Source organism: Poecilia formosa, unplaced genomic scaffold (assembly GCF_000485575.1).
Source record: "Poecilia formosa unplaced genomic scaffold, Poecilia_formosa-5.1.2 Scaffold15, whole genome shotgun sequence".
Lineage (NCBI taxonomy): Eukaryota > Metazoa > Chordata > Actinopteri > Cyprinodontiformes > Poeciliidae > Poecilia > Poecilia formosa.
This window is the reverse complement of record NW_006799954.1, coordinates 2834216-2857028: the sequence shown is the minus strand read 5'-3', so window position 1 is coordinate 2857028 and position 22813 is coordinate 2834216. Positions and strand designations below refer to the sequence as shown.

The following is a 22813-nucleotide window of genomic DNA, read 5'->3' as shown; positions in this document are numbered from 1 at the left end:
GGTAGTTTGGTGGGAAGATAAATGGTTGAGTGGTTGAGTGGAAGGGTTAGATAATCAATACACACCGATCATCCATCCTTTGTCAATTGGAGAACAAATTATGGATGCATAAATGGATGTCTGGAGGTACAGATGAATAAAGGAGAAAGCAAGGTCTGCACAGGCATAATGCCACAGAGTCCCCCATAAAGTTATTACCTCATCTGGGAAAAATGCAGCAGTCAGAGCAGTAAAACACTTTGTGTTTATTTTTTCTACAAACGTTTGTGAAAGGAAGAAAACCCTCTTATAGCACCTGGAGGCATCTCTGCGGAGCCATAACTGGACTCCTTCCAGTTTGCGTATCGTGCATCTGAGCACCACTGCAGTAAAAATTTAAAGCTGTGGAAGCAGGTCGTGTGATGATAATTGAGAACAGGGACTGCTGCCTCCCAGGTTCTGCTTCGTGAGGAGAGCATTCCTGAGTGACTCGAACGCAGTCTCGCAACATCCGGCGCCCTTTGGAGAGCGGCCACAAGACGCTGCGCGAAGAAAACTATCCAACAGAGTTGTCCCTGAACTCAGGAATCAACCCAGAGAAAAACAGGGATGATGGCTGAGATGCACGTTAACCTGGATGGGAGCTTCGCCCGTCACTCAGAACTGCCAATGCTCATTTCAGGCTTATCCCAAAGGAAAGCTGAGAATACGAGAACTTTATGCGACCTCTGCTGTTTATGGCAGCCAAGAGAAGTGACTTATGACTTGAACAGCATTACTGTAGAAATTTTATCTCTGCCTGAACCCCGAGAGGTGTATATATAATCCACCATATTGCCTGCAGCTACGAACGTTTTTCTGTGAAACTAAAAATGCCCCAAGTGCAGCAGCAGCAGCCTGTGACGCAACTGTTTGAGGCAGGGCTTTACCTCTGAGGCGCTCTCGCAGCGTGTCTGGAGCTCTTCCAGCTGTTTCTGAACCTGCCACACTCTGTCTCCCATCTCCTCCTCGCGATTCTAAAAACAATCACATAAATAAATAAATAAATAGTCAGATGAAGAACTTCCTGTGTGTCATCTCAACTATATCAGCCAACCTAATAGTTGCTTCTTTAGTAGACTATACAAGATTCTTTTCTTCCAACTTTTCATCTAAAACTTTTGTTTATGTTAACATGTGGCATGTTCATTTTTAAACTGTCAATAAAATAAATAAATAAATAAATAAAGATGTGGCCTTTAAGAAACACAGACATTTGGATCCAACTCACCTGTATAACCTGCTCATATTTCTGCACAGTTCTTTGCAAATCGTCTTCCTTCTGGGAAATGAGCTTCTTCAGCTGGCTGGCTTCATCTCGATGGCTGCTGATGAGTTCAGCCTCCACGGCCTGGGCTTTGGCTGAGGAAACAGCAGAAGTAGTCGGAGATAATTACCTTTTAGCTTTAGTCTGCATGAGCCCCTCTAGAAGACCAGGGAGAAATCTTTTCTTGTACATTCACTCGGAAAGTTTTTGCGTTCTCTCCTGATAACGTCCTAGTCAGTTCATGAGAATTCTTGAATCCTGAAAGTCTTTCTGCTACGACGTAAGGTTTTTGAAAGGATTTTCCATGTATGTTAATATCTAATCTAATATTTGAAGTTGTATATTGTTTTTTTTTTATTTACAGAATGTTGTATAAATTATAATTTAATTTATCTCACCTATCGTCTCTTTCACAGAGGAGTCGAGCTCTCTCTCTTTCAGAGCCATTTGTGTGTTGAACTCCCTCATTAGTTGCTTTATAGCAGAGTTGTGCTTCATTTCCATGTCTTCCAGCTCCAGCCTACATAAAAACGAATCCAGTTTAACATCATAAAATACTCCATCCCTGAACATATCGTTTATAATGACGCATTAAAATCTTACTTAAGCCTTTTCTCGTTCTCCTCCAGCAGCTCTTTCTTCACATACTCCAGGTCATGTTCGTGCTCCTTCCTCAGCTGCCTCATTTCTTTCTGCAGCCTGGTGAAATCCTTCTGGATCTTCTCCTTCTCGCTCTTCATCTGGCTCACTTTGTCTTTAAGAGTTTGCAAAGAGTCATCATCGACGTCCTCTGCTTCTTGCATAGGAGAGTGATTTGCCACCTCGTTTTCCATCACACTCATAGTTTGCTGCGCGCTGCTACACTCCACCTTCACCTCCAGTTGTTCTGGCGAATGCTGCACCTTGTTCGGAGGAGTCATTGGTCTCTGAGTGAGCTGGGCATCTTTCTCGCTGATTTCTGCTTTCAGACGGTTTATTTCTGAGAGGAGGTTTTCGTTTTGCTCCTCTACTTCCTTTAGCCTTGCCTGTAGTTCTTGCAGCGCCGTTTCACTTTCTCGGAGCTCCACTTGTTGTGCCGCCTCCTTCTGAAGAGACATCAGCTTGTCTTCATATGCGACTCTCTGCTCTTCTAAGCATCTTTCTTTCTCCAGCCTCTCATTGCTCACAATCTGCTCCAGCTTGTTCTCCTGCTCTTCTTTAAGCTTCACAAGAGCTTCTTCGAGCGATTTTGTTTTCTCCTCTAATGTCTCCATTTGCTTTTTGCACAAAGTTTCGCTGCTCCTGTTTTCCTCCAGGCTACTCTGGAGAGATTTAACCGTCTCCTCTTTTTCCTCGAGCTGAGCCGTCAGCTGTTTTCTAATCTGACTAATTTTCTGCTCGGCTTTCTTCTTCAGCTCCGATATCTTCCGAGTGCTCTCTGCAGATAACCTCTCTTCAGTCGCTTTGAGACTCTCCTCTTTGCTCTTGTTAATCTCGTCTTTCATCCTTTCAAATTCCTCCCTTTGACCTTCAAGCGCGAGTTTACACTTCGTGTTCTCCTCCTGGAGGGAGCTCAGCTTTTCCCCCAGCTCTTGTTCCACATTACCACTCTGATCGCGCTGCATCTGGACCTGCTGCAGCTGCTCCATCAGCTCTTTCTTTTGGTTCTCACTGCTGGTCTGCTGCCGTTTCAGCTCCGAGGTTAGACGCTCGCACTCTTTCGTCTTCCCCTCGAAGCGCTCCTGCAGCTCCGAGAGTCGGCCGATGCAGCCGTCGAGCTCCGAGGAGAGGTCGCTGACTTTCTGCTCTTTTTCACTCAGCACCTGGTCCATCTCGGACTTGCTGATGGACTGATTGTCGACGCTCGCCGCCAACTTCTGCAGAGATTCGTTCTTCTCTGAGATTTCCTTCTCCAGCTCTTCCAGCCTCATCTGCAGAGATTTAATCGTGTCGTCGTCCTGGTTGACCTTCGCCTCCGCCCACTTCCTCTCCTGCTCTAACCTCTCCATTGCCTCTCGTCTCTCCTCTTCGTGCTGCTGCTTCAGCTTATTTATGGCTTCCTCCTTGTCTTCCATACTACTTACAAGCTGATTTTTCAAGTCGGCGACAAGAAGCTCATTGGCTTTCAAACCTTCCGACATGATTCTGTTGGTTTCGTTCAGCTCCTGTATTTTCTGAAGCTGTTCGCTGATTGAAAGAGAGCTGTTCTCCCTCTCTTGTGTTAAGGCTTTGATATGCTCCATGTGAACATCTACCTGAGCAGTCGACTGTTCTAATGAAATGCATAGATTCTTGTTCTCCTCTGTGTGCTGGAGGAGATTCTCCTCTAAAGTGCAAATTGTCCCCAACTTGGTGTGGAAAATGCTCTGTAAGCGCCCCACGTTCTCCTGACTACACAGCAGTCTACCGTTCAGCTCTTTCACGCGACATTCGACGCGTTGTTGGAGTTCATCAGAGGAAGACTCCACTTTAGACTGAACCTCCTTACAGTAGCGCTCCATTTTGTCGAGGATTATATCTAATTGCTGCTGGAATTCAGCTTCCTTGGCTTGTAGTTGTGTGGACGTTTGCTCAATTTTAGTCTCCAGATCTTTAGCGTCTGTCATTCTGGAGCTTTCCACTGCTTCAAGCTGCCTCACTGCTTCGTTCAACTTTTCCGACAGAGTCTTCATGCTCACTCTGCTTTCTTCCTCTGCCGTCTTTAGCTGGTCTTGAAGGGCGTTTCTCTCATTTAGAGCCTGGTTCAGGTTCCTCTCCGTCGACTCCATTTGCTCCTTCAGCAACGCTTCTCCCTGAGACAAACCTTCGAGTTTAACGGCTGCTCCGTTCAGCTCTTCCTGCAGCTTCTGCACAGTGGTTTCCCGGATCGCCAGGTCCTCCTTTAGGTCCTTTAATTCTTGAGTCGCTCTCTGGTTCTCGTCCCAGCTTCTGCTGAGCTGCTGAGACGTTTCCTCCAGTTCCTGAGCTTTCTCCTGGAGGATGGCTGATTGTTTCTCTGTCAGTTCTTCCTCCTGTTGTGCCAGCTTCTCCTGCCAGCGATGCTCCAGCGCCTCCATCTCTTCCGTTCGGGTTGTGAGCAGCTTCTCTAGCTCCTTCTTATGGTTTTCCTGCAGTTCTGACACAGCACTGCTGAGGCCCTGCGAACTCTTCTGAGCCATCTCTACAATTTTCTCTTGGACTTGCTGCTCTTTCTGCTGAAGCTCCGCCTCTTTTTTTGCAAGTTCCTTCTTCATATTTTCTTCATTCTGTTGCAGCTTTTTCTTAAAGCTCTCCTGCATTTCTTTGGCCTTCTGCTTGAACTTCTCCATCTTTGTTTCCTGTTTTTTCACCTTTGCTTCCATCTCAGATATAGTATTCTTTAGTTGGATTTCATGAGCTGCTTTCTCATCGTCCAGCTGTGTCTTAAGGCACTTTTGCTCCTCTTGATTTTTTTCCTGTTCTGCTACATATGCCTTCTCCTTCTCTAAGAGCTCCTGCTTGGTTTCTTCTAACTGAATCCTCATTTCTTGGAGCATCTTCTCTTTTTCCTGACATTGGTTGTTTGCTACTTCCAGCTGATTGTTCAGATCTGTCAAACTCTTCCTGCATTGGTCCAAATCCTCTGATGTGGTGTTTAACTGAGTGTTAGATTCCTTTAAGGTCATCATTTCTTGGTGAGTTTGCAATAAACTCTGCTGCAGCTCTTCAACCTCTCTAATTTTGATTTCCAGGTTTTGTGCAGTGGAATGTGCTTTCTCCTGTACGGTTTTCTCTTTAAGAAGAGCGTCTTCAACCTCTTTCTCCTTTTCCCTCAGAACAATTTTTAGTGCATTAAGCTCCTGCTTCAACGTTTTTTCTACACCTCCAAGAGACTGTTCATGCTCAAGTTTGATATTTTCGAGCTCAACTCTGTGCTTTGATACCTGATCCTGCAGCTTTTGCTCACATTCTTGTTGAGCTACCTTCACAGTCTCCTCAGCTGCTGCTAGTTTCTCCTCCAGAATCTGCCTTCTGCTTAAAACCTCAGAAAGTTCAGCAGAAAGCACCTCCAGCTCTGCCTGCTTCCCATCCAGTTTCTCCAACGTTTTCTGGTTCATGTCTTCAACGTGACTCTGGAACTGCAGCTCTTTTTCTTTCAGCAGAGTCTCCATTTCCACTCTGTGTTTCTCCTCGACTTCCTCCTTGTCCTTTTCCATCTCCTCTTGGTGTTTTGCTTTTAGTGCAGCGATTTGCTCTTTGTGGTTATTCTTCAGCTCCTCCAGCTGACTGGAAAGATCTTGAGATAAACTGGATTCGTCTTGTGAGGTCTTGTTCACGGAGCTCTCCATCTCCAAAATCCTCTGAAATCACATGCAAAGTGACAAATGTAAAAAAAGAGTCTGAGCATTTTCAGAGAATATATTTCATTTTATTTAACTTCTATGCACTTTTTTCATTTAGTATATTTTTTGTCATTTTTAAAGATAGATTTTTTTAAGTGCTGTATTTATTGGTTTCATGTTTTACATATTAGTTTGTTATGGTTAATATTATTTGCATTGTTTTTAATTCATTTAACTACATTAGTAAGGTCTGACAATAAAGTTTAAAAGTAATCAAATCTTTTAAGCCATTATATCTCAAGTTGAAAAATAAAATGAAAGAAAAAACTTGAAAGAAAACAATTTTAAGTAAGGCTAAAATTTTAGATCAAATAGTAAAATGTGAGAATATAACAAAAACGGAAAAAAATTATCATATACATTTGGTATTTATTTTTTATTTACTAAGTATATTTAATAATATTTAACATCTAAACCTTCTTTTGATCTTTTATATATTTTTTGAAATTTAATAGATTAGAAAACAAATATTAATGTTTTATAAAATATGAAATGTTCATTTGTTTTAAGTTGAAAATTGAAATCAAACTAAAGTGTGACAAAAACACAAAATGAAGATTATATATTACTAGCACTAATTTATTTATTTAGCTTTTTATATATATATATTTTATCAACGTGGTATTTTTAAAACTTTTAAAGTCATTATAAATACTGAAAAACAAAATTGAGGAAAAATTAACTATTGCTTGTTAATACTAGAAATGTGAATGTTAAACTCTAACAAAATTACAAAAGTAAAGACCAACAGGACCAATTTAATTATTGGTACTTTTATGAGATATCTAAAAATATTTTGTCTAATAGATAAAATAAAGAAAAAATTAATTACTTTTTGTAAATTTAACCTTGAGTCAAATAAATCATATTTTTTAAATTCTAAGATTTTTCTTTTATCTCTTTGTTTTACGTGATTTTGGCAAATAAAATTCAGTGTCTTATATTTATCAGGTGAAATTAAGTTAATTACTTGAAAAGAGAGGAAAACCATAACTCACTGTTCTTGCAGCCTCCAACTCCAGCTGCATCTCTTTCACTTTATTGTCAGCTTCTGTCCTTATAGCCGTCTTCTGCAACTCTGCGTCCTCCAGAGCCAGAGACGCCTGCTGCTCTCGTTCCTTTGCCGACTGCTGAAACTCATCTTTGCATTGCTCCTGGAAAACAGAAGAATTTAAAAAATCCGATCTGTATTTGGACCATTTATGACAATATTCTTCAAGAATGAACAGAGGGTGGTACCAACCACTGCTTTGCTGATTCTTTCCTTCATTTCTTCTTCTTTAGCAGCTAAAGCTTCACTATGGGCTTTTTCCAAACTAGCCACAGTTTCTTCTGACGACTTCTGAATCCAACATCAGCAAAAACAAACACGTATTCGGCAACATATCAATTGATGAGAGTAAAAGTGGTAACATTAGTGCCATAATGACTTCCTTTGAATTAACATAAAATCAATGAGTTACTTTCTGACCTTCATGATGGTGACGACTTCCTGTTTCACTCTGGTGAGCTCCTGCTGAAGACTCTTCCTCTCCTCCTCGCTCGCTTTCTCCACTTCTGCTACTCGCTCCTCCAGCTGGACCTGCAGCTGTTTCCTGGCCTCCTCGGCCCTCTGCGCCACACCCAGAGCGCGTTCAAGCTCTTCAAACGCTGCAAGACAGGAACAAAGCTGCTCTGTTACTCTTTACTGAAGGTGAAGTGGAACTATTTTTCTGCTGCAGGATTTCAAACTTGATTTGGACTAACCTGATTTCTCAGCCTTTTCTTTCTGCTCTTGTAATTCTTCCTTCTGGGCGACAGCCTGCTGGAGTCTGGAGCGCAACTGTGCGACCTCCTCTTCTTTCATTTCAAGAGTCTCATGCATCTGCCGCTTGGTTTCAGCGATAACCATTCCCTGAGAAGAATGCAAAACTAATTAAAAATATGTAAAAATGCACCGCCATTATTAAATCAACCAAATTTGCCTTGACTGGTCATCGGTCAAGGCAAATACAGTCACATTTAATGAATTAGAATATCCGATGAGGCTAGTTTGTCAGATATTTTGAACACTGAAAACCCTTAATCAGCTATTAAATTCACATTTTTTTATTAAGGCTACATTTCTGTATTTAATTTTTTTATTTGTCTGACATAAAACAATAATGTTAAAAGTCATGTTTTCATTAACTGTAAGCATACGATCATCATAATTAACAGAAATAAACCAAATTTACCAAATATAAAGACATTTTGTAAATCTGTCTTAAAACAAGAGGCTTTTTAACTTGAGACAATGAGAAAATTGTGTAAATGTCTTTTTAGTATTTTTAAATATCTGCTTTTCAAATTTAGGATTTTAACCAAGTTTGAATATAAAGCACTTTTAATAATCACATACAAAAACCAATAATTTTCCGAATCTCGAAAGCCCTCAATTAAAATTCAAGCATTTTCAAAGGTTTCAAGCACCCATATGAAGCCTGTAATGCATCAAGTGTGTCTGCATTTTACACCTATTTTAAGCTGTTAATAGTGTTTGACTTTCATCCATCACAGTGAACTCCTAAGTGGCTCTTCACCCCGCAGAGCTGGGGTCAAAGATTAAGAGAAACAACGTGGTGCTTCACCGTGTCCTGCCTCTTTAGAGAAGGGCAGAGAAACACATCCTACAGACCTTTTAATCAAGATGTGACAGATGCTATAAAAGCTCCTAACCCACCTTGTCCTGCTCCAGTTGCTCAATGAGATTCTTGGCATCCCGCAGCTGAGTGATCAACTTCGTCTTTTCTGTCATGTGCAGATCCTGAGAACACAAAACATTCGACAGATTTCCAGATAAATACATTGCACATGCATAACCGGAATAACATTCTTGTCTATTCATAGTGAATCTGATACTCTGACTCATTTCCTGTGCAGGTTTTGGTTAGAGAATGTCAAAATAAGACGTTTTCTTCACCTCCCAGGTTGGCTCGCCCACAAACCAGCTAGCATAAACCCAGCAAACCCAATAAATAAACCCAAATTACAGCCCAGTATCCACATGTAGCAATCACCACAGCTTTACCAGTGGCTGCTGCAGATGTAGCTGGACTGACTGCATTCATTTTAAATTAAACGTCTGAGGAAAAAGACGTCTAAAAGTGTTTTAATCTGTAAAAGATGTTCTGTTTTATGACCTGTTTCTCTGCTGCGTTAGAGGACTTCCCACCTGTTAACCTTTGCTTCTTTGGAAAACAGAACAAATCAGGGGAATAAACGAGATTCGACCAACATGCGACCACTGACTTGCCGTCTGTCGCTAAGGTTTAAGCTCAACGCTGCAAACAGATGCAGCAAAGCATCATTGCAGAAATGGACAAGCTACAGAAGACAAACATACCACCGAAACAAAATGTTTTTGAGTTTAATGAAAACAATAGCTCAGTTGTGTCAAGCTGACATGACGCGACTCCTCGCCATGGAGCCCGGCCAGGGAATTTGGATGTTTGGACACCGAGTACTGCGGCTATCTGCTGTGTCACTGAGATAATGGAGTCACATTATCAGTGAACCGAAAAGACTCTGGCAGACGTTAATTATTCAAACACACACACAGCTTGGTCATTTGCAGCTAAATCCTCATTTAAATTCAAACAGCATTTTATAGAGACATAAAAATCCAATGTGAGCTGCTTCCAAAAACTCATTTTAAAATATCAGGGCTCAGACTTAAAGTATTAAACCGTACATAGTAATAATAACTTTATAAAACTGTTTGACTAACTGCAGTATGACTTAGTCTCGCTCTCATCAGACTGCTTTAAGATCCAGTGTGAGCACCTTCATTTTCTCCAGCTCCTGAAGCCTCTCCTGGAGCTGCTCCTGCAGAGCTTCGTTCTCGCTGCTCAGCTGCACGCTCCGCTCCTTGTGTGTGCGCATCACTTCTTTGCACTTCTGCAGCAGGTTTTCTTGCCTCTTTACCCTCTTCTGGAGAGCCTCCATGAGTTTGGTTGGATCGTCGTTGCCCTCTACTGCCCAGAGAAACCAAACGCACCAGTCAAAAACACAGATAAATCTGCAGGACACTGCATGAGCGTTCATACCAGTTGTGCCATGCTTTTCCCACTGTGCATTTTGGATCAAAGTGTCTTCAATAAAACATTTAAAAGTTGTAATTTTATTGTGAAATATAACTAAACCTCCCCACAAGTTTCTCCCTCATCTGTCTGCTGTGTTCCCTGGCCTCCATGATGAAGTTTGTTCACAAAATACTGAGATTGGAGGACAGACAAGTGGAGTATTTAATAATTAGGTGTTTCCTAAAGGCACGTGATCACTGTAAATTTAATTTAGGAGAATCAGACTAAAGGGGGACATGTATGTTTGCTTCCTTTTTTTTAATTTTGCACTACTTTTTCTTTGTTAAATAAAATCCCAATGAAACAACAAAGTTTGCAGTTGTGATGTGATATTTTCGAGGGGTATGAATACTTCTGCAAGGGATTACAGAAATGAATCAAGACTCCACGGACCCTCAGGTATCTCCGGTTCCAGTCCTTGTTCTTTCAATGGACTCTGAGCAGCAGCAGTAGAATCTGAAGACGTTTCAGACTGAAGGGCTTCACCCTCAGAGGGCAGCGGACCATCAGAAACTCCCTTCACTCGCTTTTTCAACAAGGCAACCTTTTAAAGTGAAGGAAAAATAACACCATCAAAATTCTCCCAGGATATCAAAAGGTTTTATTTTCACTCTTACTCATAGAAACTTTATGTGAATTAGGCATTTACTTATCTAAAAAAAAGTTTATTTAACATATTGATTGAGTTGTTTCCATAAAGACTGTTGTTCAGAAGAATAAATGCTTTGAAAAGAAAACTATCTGCAATCTTTTGGCATATTTTGAAGTTTTATCCCAACATAAAAATATTTATTCTAATCTGGACGCTTTTCACAGGTTACTGACCTGTGTTTGCAGGACAGTGATCATCTGGTCCTTCTCCTCCAGCGCAGCATCAAACTCATCTTGCAGGTGTTTCTTGGCCTGCTGGTCCATTTGAAGCTCCTAGAAATGAACCATAAAGTTAAATTTCACACACAACCTTCATAACTAACGAGCAGATATCAGCCGTTCTCCATAACAGAGGTTACCTCACGAAGCTCTCCTATCCTGCGCAGAGATTTATCTTGACTCTGACTGAGGATGGCCTGAGAAAAAACACAAAACATCTGATTAGTCTCTAAATAATAAATGAGCCATTATTATAGTCTCAGCTGGAAATACCTGTGTTTTCTCCTTTTCTCGCTGCACAGTGCGATACGCAGTAACAAGCTACATGACAAAGACATTAGCATAAAAAGTTAGATTTGCTAGTCTTGATCACAAAAACTCAAAAAAATATTTTTGGTTTGTTTCTAGTGCAAATATCTTAGTACACTTGGAATAGGACAAAACTAAATTACAACCAACTTTTCAGCACAATAGATGAGCTTTTTTTAACTCAATAATTCATTAACTTTGATGACAAAATAATAGTTTTAAGTGAAATAATCTGCCAGTGGAGCAAGACATTTTGGCACATTTTTTTCACTTATATCTGGTACTTTTTCATCAATATTAAAAAACTATTTACTTAAAATAAAAACCCCTATTGTGCTAAAAAGTTAGTTGTGTGTTAGTATACTTCGAGTAAGATAAACTAAGATATTTGCACAAGAAACTGTAAACAAAATCCTTAGTAAGATTTTGTGTTTTTCCAGTGTAGGATTTTTGATCTCCTAGGACTCGTTCCCATCTCTCACCTCTGAGTATTTCCCTCTGTACTTTCCCAAACTCCTCTCCACCTGAAGCAATCGATGCACCAGCTGCTCTTTAGAAAGAGCCTCCGCGCTTCCTGGCGGCTCCTCAGCTTCGCTCTCGATGTCCGAGGGCGGATCGTACGCGGGGGGCCCAGGCGGCTCGTTTTCTCCTGAAGGTGTCAGCGATTCGCGGGAGGAGCTCCGAACCAGGTTTTCTTTAGACGAGGAGCGGAACAGATTTTCCGCCCGACTGGCGCCGCCTCGAATAAGCGACTCCATTGAGGGAACTTTCAGCTGTAGCTTCTGCGCAAATGACTGTGACTCCTCCTTCTGTAGGCGGCAGGAGAAGGGAAAACATTAGGGAGCGTGCCACAAATTCTCTGAAATAAGCTGATGGTCTTAGAGCAGGGAGGTCTTAGAGCAGGGATGTCCAAACTTTGTTATGTGAGCCAAAATAGATGAATCAAAAGCAAATGAACAAAATAAAGCCAATAAAATAGTCTGATTTTGCTCTTGTAGTTGACATGCAAAACCTATAAAGGATTTAGCATGTTTTTTGTTTTTTTTTGTATTAAAACAAAGGTCATTTAGTTTTTAAGTTTGTTTGGGCTTGATTGCACAAATTTATTCTGTTATAAAAAAAATTGGGTCACTTTCTTTCGAAACACAATATTTAGCCAAGTTTGGTAAATTAAATAAAAGCCGCAGCAGTAGGCTTTTCAGTAAAAATCCATGAATAGATGCAGTTTTCCTCATTATAAAAGCTTAGTTATGAAAAGACATTTCCATTATAATAAAATGGAAATTTTATTATAATTTCCATTTATAATTTCCATTATAAATTATAATACATAACATGTATTACATGTATTAAGGTACATAACATGTACCTTAATCAAGGTACATATTATGTACCTTGATTAAAAAGAAAAAGCTTAGTTGTATCTGCTTGAACCACCGGTCAGATTTTAATTCCTCCTGAATAAGGCCGCACAAAACCACTTCAAGGCCCACAAATGGCCCTCGGGCCTCACTTTGGACTCCCCTGGATGCATAAACATACCTGAGGAGAAGCACTTCCATCTCCATTGATGCTGCCTCTGGGAGATCTTGCAGCTCCTCTGGAGGCATTCTGCAAGATATAAAGACACGGTCAGAGAAGAAGAAGTGGTGGCGATGAACCTGGGCCAATTAGTCATCCACACCCAGCAGGGCTCTCCCTGATTACTCTGAAGGGAGCAATATTAGTATTGCTGGGAGCAATGCAGGGGCAATGGGTACCCTCATGCAATTTGGAAAAACAGAGGGGTTAAATACACAAAAGAAGGCATCTCTACTGTACAAGAAATAAAAAAAACAAAAACAAGAAAAAAAACGGTTAAAAAGTTACTATAGAGAACAGCCAAGAGCTCAGGACAGACAGTTAAAGTCAAGTAGTCGGGCCGGTATTTGAGTTAAAGATGCTTAGCAGAGCTGTGTGAAGCTGTATTAGAAGAGCACATCGCACAACAGAAGTAAGTGAATGTTTAGCAGCCTAGTTGGTTTGGTCGACTTATCAGCAGCTGCAGAGAAAAGCAAGTCTTCTCCTCACTTGTCCAGCTCCAAAATATCCTCACTTCTGGGTTACAGAGCAAATAAATGCATTTGTTCCTGATTTCTACTTAGTTTTAGTCTTTTTCTCGTGTGATGGTCAGTAATTTGTGACTGGAATGTCTTAGAAAAACAGGAAAATACATGCGTTTCTGTATTACTGAATTTATATGGCATAATATAACAAGACTCCAGATCCATTTTATTTAAGGTTTCTGTCCCAGCTGGCAGATCAGACTTTGTGGGAGTTAAAGATTTAAACAATCCAGGTCTGAACTTTATGAAAAATCATTTGGTCCAAAACAAGGACAACAAAATTCTTGTAAACTAGTAATTAAAAAACAAAGTTTTAATACTATATCAAACAAAATCAGAGGAACAAAAAATCACTCATGTTTACTCTCTTTAGTCTTTTGCTCCCCATTTCTGTTCATGTTAAAATCTAGAAAATGACTCATCAAAAAATAGTGTATACATAAAAATTATTCACTAAGCTCATTTCTTCAGCAAAAATAACAAAACCAAAAAACACCACATCATTAAATCAGGCAGGAAAATGCTGAACTCTTTATTAATAGAGTGAATATATCTAACGTAGTTGTAAAGCTAAACCTCTGAGCCACAAATGTGGTTTATAAGAGCAAACTTAAAAAAAAAAAAAAGGGTAGAAAACCCCAATATAAAACCAAATCTTGTGAAATAATTTCATGGTAAACTGCAAGCGATTTAAAAATCAACATTATGTGGCGACATAATGTTGTAACATGACAGAAACGATGAGATGAACTGAAGATAATGTCGCCGCCTCTGTCACTGCACAGCATCAAACCTCTAGGTTTCAAACTACACAATACAAAGTAAATCCCCGTCAGATGTACAGTCTTTGGTTGAACCGTTAATGATTACCTAAATGGTTTTTATATATAATAATCCCTTAAAAGAAAGACTTTTGTGTTGTTCGGTAAAAGCCTGATTGCTGCATTTCTATTCAGTGTAATTAATCTGAACCGTCCAGATCAAGTAGAAATGCACCAAGAAATCAATCAAGTCTGAAATCAGATGATTTTTCTGTTTACTCCAACAGGTCCCGTTATCAACACAATTGAAATCCCAGAGTTTGAAGAGCTAAATATCTGAAGACCACTGAACGTTTAAACTCAGTCTGGAGCAGGAAGAGTGCAACGTTTTTACTTTGATTGGTGTTAAATATATTATTAAACACAAATTAGAATCGGATGAAAGTCAGAATTACCAAATCAAAGCCAGATAAAAAAAAATAAAATAAAAAATAAAAAAAAACTGGCCGGAAAAAAAGAAAAACAAATATGGGTGCATCCTTAATGTCAAAACCTCAATTTCCCACAGCACAAAAATTTCTTAAAATCAATACGTCATTTTTCAAACTCAGCATATGTCTGAGAACTTACAGCAGGCACTTGAAATGCTGGTCATTAGATAAAACAGGCATTTATTATTCATCTTAAATAATCAGACTTTAAAACAACATTTTCTAAACTTGTTTTCTAAACAGACCACAGTCCTCATCAGCAGCTGGCACTAAACTTCCTGCCGCCTCTTTATTTGCACTTTATACACATTTACACATCCTGGACACTGTTTGTCTACCAAGTAAGCGTGTAATATTAAACACTGAAATATTATGAGTCACTCAGACAGAAGAGGGTCATCTTAAAATAAGGCAACCTTCAATTGTTCTGCATATATTTAGAAACAACTTTTCAAACAAACTCACGAGTTCTGGTAAAGGTTTTCTGATGATTAAATTGCTTTTATTCCTCCTAAAATCATACACAAGAACAAAACAAAAAATTGTTAGCACTAAATAAAAATGATAAATATAACGCTCTGGGTTTGTTTATTTGGAAGAGTTCTGCTCAATTTAACATTCATACCTATACGGAAAATGTCAATTCGCCAAATAAACAGACCTGTAGAAAGAAGGGACAAAGGCCACAAGACAAAATAGCAGGATGTTAAGAGGCCTAAAAGACAAGCAACTAAGCCTGCCAAAAGACACTGGGGGAGTATTTCATGTTTCACCAGGTTAAGATAACGCAAAGGTTGGGCAATGAACAAACACAGGGCACAACGCACAGAAGAATCTAACCCACAATATAAACCACATCTCCCATTAGATGCAGGGTCGTGTTATTGTGTGAGATGCCTTCTTAATGCTAAATCCAAAGCAAACAGGACCAGGGAACAAGCTGTCCCTACTCGAGCCACAGTCCTCTAACGGTTCCCCAAACGCGCAGAAGACGGGAAGAAGGAACGGGACGGGACGAGGAGGAGAAGGAGGAGCAGGAGGAGAAGGAGGCAGGAAGTGAGGACAAACTCACCACACTGGCTACCTGGGCCGTTTTGGGTCGGTTTGAATGGTCCAGAGCAAAGATAGTATACTCAGAGAGAAAAGCGGGCTCTGCTATCATCCCGGCCAGCATCTGACCCCGTCAGTGCAGAAACGGGACGAAAGGTGGGGAAAGGAGAGGAACACAGAGAGCAATGAGAAAAACAACACCATGAAAGTGAAGTAGCACTGAGGGAGGACTGGGAGGGGGGATTTTAGCCAGTCAGTCCAAAGTAAGCTGGTCAAGAGAGGGAAGGATGGATGGAAGAGAGAAAGCAGAGTGAGACAGAGGGAGAGACACGGTATGAACTGGAAGAAAAAAGAAATGAAACGCTGAAAAGTGAAATATTTAATTAACATCAATGTCATGAACAACAGTTTGACATCTCTTTAAAATTTCATGAATGTTGGACAAATCTGTTTCCAGTAACCAAATAAAACAATCTAAAAGAGACAAAGATGTCAAAGTGTTACAGAAACGTGAGATGGAAAAAAAAAGGTGTTGCGATGCTTCCCGAAACTTTGTGCTACGCTGACACTGCGGTGCAAATAAACAAAAACAAAAAACGCAGTGTATTTTCTGTGAAATGATGAAAACTAATGCACAGAATATTGACCTAAAAGGCATTGTTATTGTCCAATCATGTAGCGTGTGTGTCATTAATCAGTAGATAATTTACTTAGACCAAGTCACATCTTTTTTTTTTTAAAGAACAAGCAACAATGATAAGTTTTTAGATGGTAAATATTCACATCTTATCTGGTCAGGAGGCACACAAGACATATGCTGCATCATCTTGCAGTCATGGTCAGAACGCCTCTGCATCCCAAAGCGCTTCAGATTTATCTAAAAATACTTGCACAGACTAGAACATATCTGCTGGAGCAAAACAAGCAGTCACCAGAAACAGGAAAACCCTGAAAGCAAGGAACATGCATTATTCATGAGCACTGTGAAATACAGGCTGCTGTCCTAAATGAAGCCCTATGTTGGTTATGTTGTTCTACATTTATTCATAATAATAATAATAATAATAATAATAATAATAATGTGCTGTTTTGTTCACCTTCTCTTGGCAAAGTAATGGGCAGAGCTCGGTGCGTTACTGAGGTAGCAACAAGCAAAACCAATGACAGACTTTTAGGGACTCTAGAAAGAAAATCAGTGTGTAAAGCTGGGTCAAGTTGGCCGTTTCCACTCAAGCACAAACGATGTGCATTTATTGCAGACAAACGCATCTGTCACACAGCAGCTCCATACTCACTTGTCTGTCACTGGGAGAGGGCGAGCCGTCATGATGGAAAGGCGGTGTCTGGCTGCTGCGCCGCTCTCCGCTGCCCATCTGTTAGGACAGATTGATCGGTTTTTAGGACCTTTCATTTTAAAAACAAGTTATTGATCAGAGATCTGATACATTATCAATATGCTACTACTGCTGCTGTGCACTGAGTGCACTCTTAATCATCATCGACCTCATGTGTGTTCACCTTCAAATCCTATAATCCAGACACTCTGGTTTCACAGACATACAGTGGGCGTTACAAGTGGCAAAACACACTGAAAAAGAAATTGGTTGCACGAAAATCTATTTAAAGATCTTAACTTTATAAGACACACAAAAAAAACAAGGTAATCCAGCAATGTGTCACACAACATGGGAAATGCAAGAACAGGGAATGCATGAGCATGCTAATGAGCCCCAACTGTATTAAAGACAATATTGCAAGTATGCAATCACAAATCTCCATTTATCTGCGTCAGATTCAATGTGGATCAGCATTTTTTCCAGATCAGATGGACACTAAAGGATCGTGAAGTGATAACGTGTGGTTGTTATTCCAGAATGAGCTTCAGCTTCTGTCTTTGCTTTGTAATGCAATAGTGTCTACCACTTGCTATGGGGTCCTGGATTATCATTAAAACCCTGAGTTGCATTAGAGGAAAAACAGCTCTGCATCAGCGTCAGCCTCCCTGTTGTTACTGACATTTAGCTAGCATATTGTCTACTACAAGATGGTGACACAGTCAGTCTGTGAGGTAGAGAACGAAAGGCTGAGGCTTAGGGCTGTGTAATTTTATTGATTCTATGGCACTTATCGATATTTTTTTTCCTCAGAAAGTATAGATTTTCCATCCGCAAGTATTGGTACATTAAATCCTACTTTGAGTTTTATTTCAAATCCACATGAATTAAATGGCAGCTATCACACATGACATTTTTTTACCCAGTTGCACATGTACATTAAAAAGTGTAACAAAAGTGCTCCATTTTATGTTTTAGAGTTTTTATTTTTTTGTTATAAAAGATGTTGGAATCCATTCAGAAATCTTAAAATTAGGGGTCTATATTCTCTACACAATACACGGAATAGTGATGTTAGCAGGACTAATGGCTAATACAAGATGGTGAAAAACATTTGAAATGTAACTTCACTTAATTTTGGGCAATGAGCTACAAAGTACTTTTTTGAAACAGTAATATTTTGTGTTTTTATCCATGCATAGAATTAATAGGTAAACCACGGTGAAATTAATTGAATTTCAGACCACTGCAGATGAATCTTTAAATAAAATATCGTACGCAGGACAATGTGCCAGCCTACATAATCACACAATGGGGGCGACTGACAGCAGCAGGATTACTGAGGGTCAGCCGGAGCGACCAGCGGACTTCAGGCTGCAACCAAAACAAACACCACAACAAAGTCACACCCAACCTGTCAACGTGTTATGAAACTTAAAGCTGGTATGTTCACCTAGAACAAGTCATGGTTCGCTCTTTGTAGGATTTTTCTCTACCCGGGACAACAAGAATTACCAGTTCAAGTTTTGTTTTAACTAACCTCTTCAGCGGCTAATCTGAATGAATGTCATAGCCGGGTGCTAACGTTAAGTGTAGTAAGTGTAGTAAAGTTGACTGCGTGTTAAGTTATTTAACTAGAACATCAGAGAGGACTTCCTTCAAATCAGAAATCACTCGAGGTAGTTTCTGAGCTGACATCCTTGCCGTAACATAAACAGATGTTATTAGCTAAGTTAGCTCAACTAACCTGGGCCTGCTGCTGTGGTGTCTGCGCATTCCTCTGCGGCGACTGCTCCTCGTTTATCTTCTGCTTAAGTTTTTTAAACATCTTGGCACGCCGAGAGCAACTGGACACGTCAACTATCTATCAGTGAACTGCTTGGTTTTATTTTTTTCAGCCCAACATCCAGTCCTGAGGGCCTGACTTCCCTGTTCGTTTGTGATTTCCAGCAGGTGACAAAGATCTCTGCGCATGTGCGGCCAACGTGGAGGATAACTGAGTGTCCATATTTAAAGGGCCAGTGCGCCTTAAATTCCCTTTGGATGTACAGCATCAGAAAGACCAATGGAAGGTCAGCGTTGTGGATAAAACTACAGCAAAGATAAAAGAGTGAGATTATTAAACAGTATCCTAAGCTTTGAACATCTCACACAGCATTGCTCAGTTCTTTCAATACTTTATTCAACCCTAAGATAAAATTGGTAATTTGTTGATAGTTATAAGTGTAAAAACATTATAAAAAATATACATAACTATATAGGCAATTTAAATATGACCTAACTAAAACATATAAAATATGAGATAAAATAAAAATAAAAACAAGTATGTGTATCTATAAATGAGCCCAGAGTAAAATTGATGACACTTAAAAAAAAAAAAACAACAAAAAAACAAGAGACCTGGATGAGCTATAGTGATCCAGAGGAGAGGTGGATTAATATATACTTGTCATGCACTCCAGAAAAATATAATTTATGAAAGAGTTGTGGAAAAAAAAGGTTATCCCTGTAAGAAAGAAAATTTTGCTTGCAGTTTGCCAAATGTCATTGGGGGCTCAGCAAAAGTTGGAAGATGGTGCTCTGATCAGATTACACCAAAAGTAAATATTTGGTCTGTGCACAAAATGCTGTGTGTGCTAGAAAAAGCAACACAGCACATAACACTGAACATTCAATAATCACACTTTTCTTTGGCAGTGACATTGATCAGAGTTTATGGGAAGCTGGATGGAGCTGAATACTCTTCAGTCCTGAGAGAAAACCCATCAGAGACCTCAAAAGACCTGAGACTGGGGTGGAGAATCACCTTACTGCTTTATATATGTAGATTTACTTTTTATATATATTTTTGTATATAAAAAAAGTAATCATCTAAGATATGCGTTTTTCAATTTTTAAATTTTTGTACACAATGTATCGGCATAATAAGTAAGAAGTTTGTACAAACACAATAAAGAAGATGCAGCGTGGATTCATACTGCAGTCCCATTTGTCCAGAAGAGGGCGCTGCTTAATCATACCACGCTGAGATTTTCCTTCAGGCCAGCTGAAAGCACATCTAACATTTTCCTTTATCTTGCATACACCATCTAAATTTATGGCTGCATTTGCTTTCTTTGTGATAGAACCTTAATTATTTTTTAATTACTCAAAATTAATATTGCAGTGAAAATCTACAGCATTGCTCAGTGTTGCAACCTTTGTAGCTTACTGTGTGGTAATTAATGCCTCTTTTCCTCGTTATTTGCATCAGTGCCAGTTTTTCCACTGCAAAGCTGTTGAATGAGGTCCAAATGATAGCGTCTTAAGAACCAAAGTATCTCTTCCCATGCTTCCTTTTTTCACATTTTTTGCTGAGCACAAAGAAGATTTAGTGCAATGGAAAGCAAATTTAAAAGGCTCATACTTTAATATCAGTAATCCAACAGTGTATTGTTATATTTTTAAGAAAAAAGACATAAAAACAAAGACTACTTAAAATGCTAGGTCTTTCAAATGCAAATATCCAACATTTAATGAATATTAATGAAATTACCAAAAATAACCACAGAAGTGATATTTTATGAAGTGATAACCACACTTATGATTAAAAGCATAAGTGTGGTTATAATCCATCTTCACCTGCTCTTTTTGTTGCAGTGTATTGCACACACATCAAAATGCTTTTGTTATGTATATGATCTGTGCTAAAGTCCCAGCACTCTGATGGGTCATATTAATCTCATATCGATGCACATCTAAAAATAGAGCATGCATCTTGCTCTCCTGAGTCATAGTGTCCTCGGGTAATGCAATGAAAACAGCAACAGACAGAGAAGTTGATGGAGAAGATCACATTGTAGGCATAAGTCACGGTTTAAATAGGTGGTATTTTCCCTCTTCTGGGATCTGGCCATGTGGAGATATCTGAGTCTCTGAGTCACACTCGTCTTCCAGCTTTGGAGGGAATATGAGTCTTGCAATCTTAAGCTGCAATTCCTTTAAAAATGAAAACGACAAAGTGATTTACATTTCAGTGTTTTGAATGCAACGCTTTCCACTCAGCGGGGTGACTCAGCAGCCACCCATCGGAGAGCGAGGTTGATCTCTGACGGCCGGCTGGTACAGCGAGTGCAAACAATGGGTGGTTAACAGCAACGTGATGCCACTCCCCTTTACTGTGCACCAGCTAATGCTTCACTCTCTGGCATTCAGCTCAGGGATACGAAGTCAAAGGAGAAGAATTGGTTATTGAAGTTCTCCTGGCATTTCTCTGGAACATCAAACAGCGAAAATGTTAGATGTTTTTTTTTTATGTGTTCTGAGTGGTGTATAGTTGACTAAGAATTTGCTGCAACTTCTGTTTTTGAATCAGCCAGAGCAGTAAGTAATTAGTAATTTGTGGTTTGTAATTAACAAAAACTCACAGAACTTGTTGATTCCTTTCTGTGTTTTGCAAAAGTATTTAAACGTTTCTACGTACAGCCAAAAACTTCAATGTATTTTATTAATTTTACATGTGAAAGCTCAAGATAAAGTAGAATATAATATGAAAATTAGTTTGCTGTGAACTAACTTCTTAACTGTGTTCACCTGGGACATTTAGCAAGGTTGCATTTTTGGGTAGTGCCAAGAACTGAAGCATATCAAAGTCACAACTGCAAATGAAACAATTAATTTGTTATGCATTGCTAGAAGTATTTTCCCAGAGGCATTTCATTTGAAACATGCTATGGTAGCGGCTAGAGACAGCAGGATCTGAACAGGATAAAGGCTTTTACTGTAACAGTAGGTGTGTGGCCAAAATCCAGAACCAAAGTCCAACCTTACATTCCCTGTTTCTGGACCCAAAACCCTGCATAGTCTCATTAAATCGCTTCACGCTTAATTGTATCTCTTTAGGGAACCACACTGATTAAACATTTATGTATACCATCCCTGTTGTTGCTTGCTTTAGAAGCTTGTTCTCTGTCCTTTTCCTAAGGCACAGATAATATTTCCTTTTTTTCCCTGCTACTTTTTCTTTTTCCTTATTTTGTCTTGAAATTAAAAACTGCCAGTCATGAACTAAGGTTATGGAAACGAGTCTTTAAAAAAACAGATGGATTTAAGGATAAAGGCTGGTAGATTGGTAGCTCCTGCTCAGCTTTTCCCATCTCCCATGGTGTAATCATCTGGTTGTTCTGTGCTTCTACATCCTGTCACTACAGGGCTGTGCCAGCTTTGAGAGCCTATTTCAGAAGTAGTTTCTGGCCATGTGTCTGTCATTGGCATATGGAGAAGAACGGCATAGTGAAGAGGGGAGCCATGCATTTTGATAACCAGCTGAAAGCAGCAGCCCATATAGTCTTCAAGAGCATCCGACTGATCTAGCTGCAGAGGTTGAATGGAGACCAGCATGGATAGAAATGCGACCGGAAACAACGCAAGAAATTATGTTTAAATCAGCTGTCAATTAGCTTTATAATCCAAAGACTTCCAATATTTTTTCTATGAACTGTCAAACCCGCATAGCCTTTCCAAACAAAAGAAAGAAAAAAAAAAGGAAAGAAAAACGGATCTTGCTCAGGTTTTTAAGTAGCGTTTATGGGGGAAAAAAATTTAAGAAAAAAAAAAAAATAAATAAATAAATAAAAAATGATTATATCACCTGGGATGGCTTTGCAATCTGTCCAAGGTCTCTTGCTCAGTGACCGCTGGAGATAGACACGAGCCTCCCTGCAACCCTGCAGGAATAAGCAGATACAGAAAATGGCTGGATGGATGATTAAATGACAATTTCATTTCCATTTCTGGGGTTTTAAAGACATAAACCCATTAAATAATTACAAAAAGAGAATTAATGCATTTTATTAAGTAGAAACTTTCGTATTTATGGAAAATAAAAGGAACTCAGAAACAAAAGTAATACACGTAAAAAAAAAGATTCCCAAAATCTGCTACAGAGTGCTCTGAATGTATAAGTTTCCTCCTTACTGAGGTGGTCAGTTAAATCTACGGTTAAGAGTTAAACTGCAGTCTTTTGCAGTGTAGCAAAAATTATCAGGTATATTATTGCAGTCCGGGGTTCACACAGAGCTACTCAGTCACCCCAGAAACATTATTGTTGTTTCTTTTCTCAGTTCCTTTTGTTTCATCAACACTGATAATGTTACTAACAACATGCAGCGAGGGAACCGTACTCTC

At 39.4% G+C, this 22813-nt stretch overlaps 1 protein-coding gene across 3 annotated transcripts in view; it reads right to left on the bottom strand.

Annotated features, from left to right (window-relative positions):
- Window positions 1-18624, bottom strand: part of golga4 (golgin A4) — a 26733-nt gene extending 8109 nt beyond the window's left edge. The window contains exons 1-19 of one of the 3 annotated variants that reach the window (XM_016668496.1): window positions 18396-18624; window positions 16610-16687; window positions 15337-15438; window positions 12450-12518; window positions 11390-11716; window positions 10872-10919; window positions 10739-10795; window positions 10554-10652; window positions 10122-10272; window positions 9430-9620; window positions 8327-8410; window positions 7372-7519; window positions 7097-7275; window positions 6869-6967; window positions 6624-6779; window positions 1889-5583; window positions 1684-1805; window positions 1250-1380; window positions 909-995 (exon numbers count right to left, since the gene is read on the bottom strand). In XM_016668496.1, coding sequence (XP_016523982.1) covers window positions 909-995; window positions 1250-1380; window positions 1684-1805; window positions 1889-5583; window positions 6624-6779; window positions 6869-6967; window positions 7097-7275; window positions 7372-7519; window positions 8327-8410; window positions 9430-9620; window positions 10122-10272; window positions 10554-10652; window positions 10739-10795; window positions 10872-10919; window positions 11390-11716; window positions 12450-12518; window positions 15337-15438; window positions 16610-16687; window positions 18396-18476 — 5904 coding nt within the window. In that variant the 5' untranslated portion in view covers window positions 18477-18624. The remainder of the gene's footprint in view (window positions 1-908; window positions 996-1249; window positions 1381-1683; window positions 1806-1888; window positions 5584-6623; window positions 6780-6868; window positions 6968-7096; window positions 7276-7371; window positions 7520-8326; window positions 8411-9429; window positions 9621-10121; window positions 10273-10553; window positions 10653-10738; window positions 10796-10871; window positions 10920-11389; window positions 11717-12449; window positions 12519-15336; window positions 15439-16609; window positions 16688-18395) is intronic. The other 2 variants (XM_016668497.1, XM_007546222.2) reach the window with 2 other exon arrangements.
- Between the last annotated feature and the right edge of the window lie 4189 nt (window positions 18625-22813).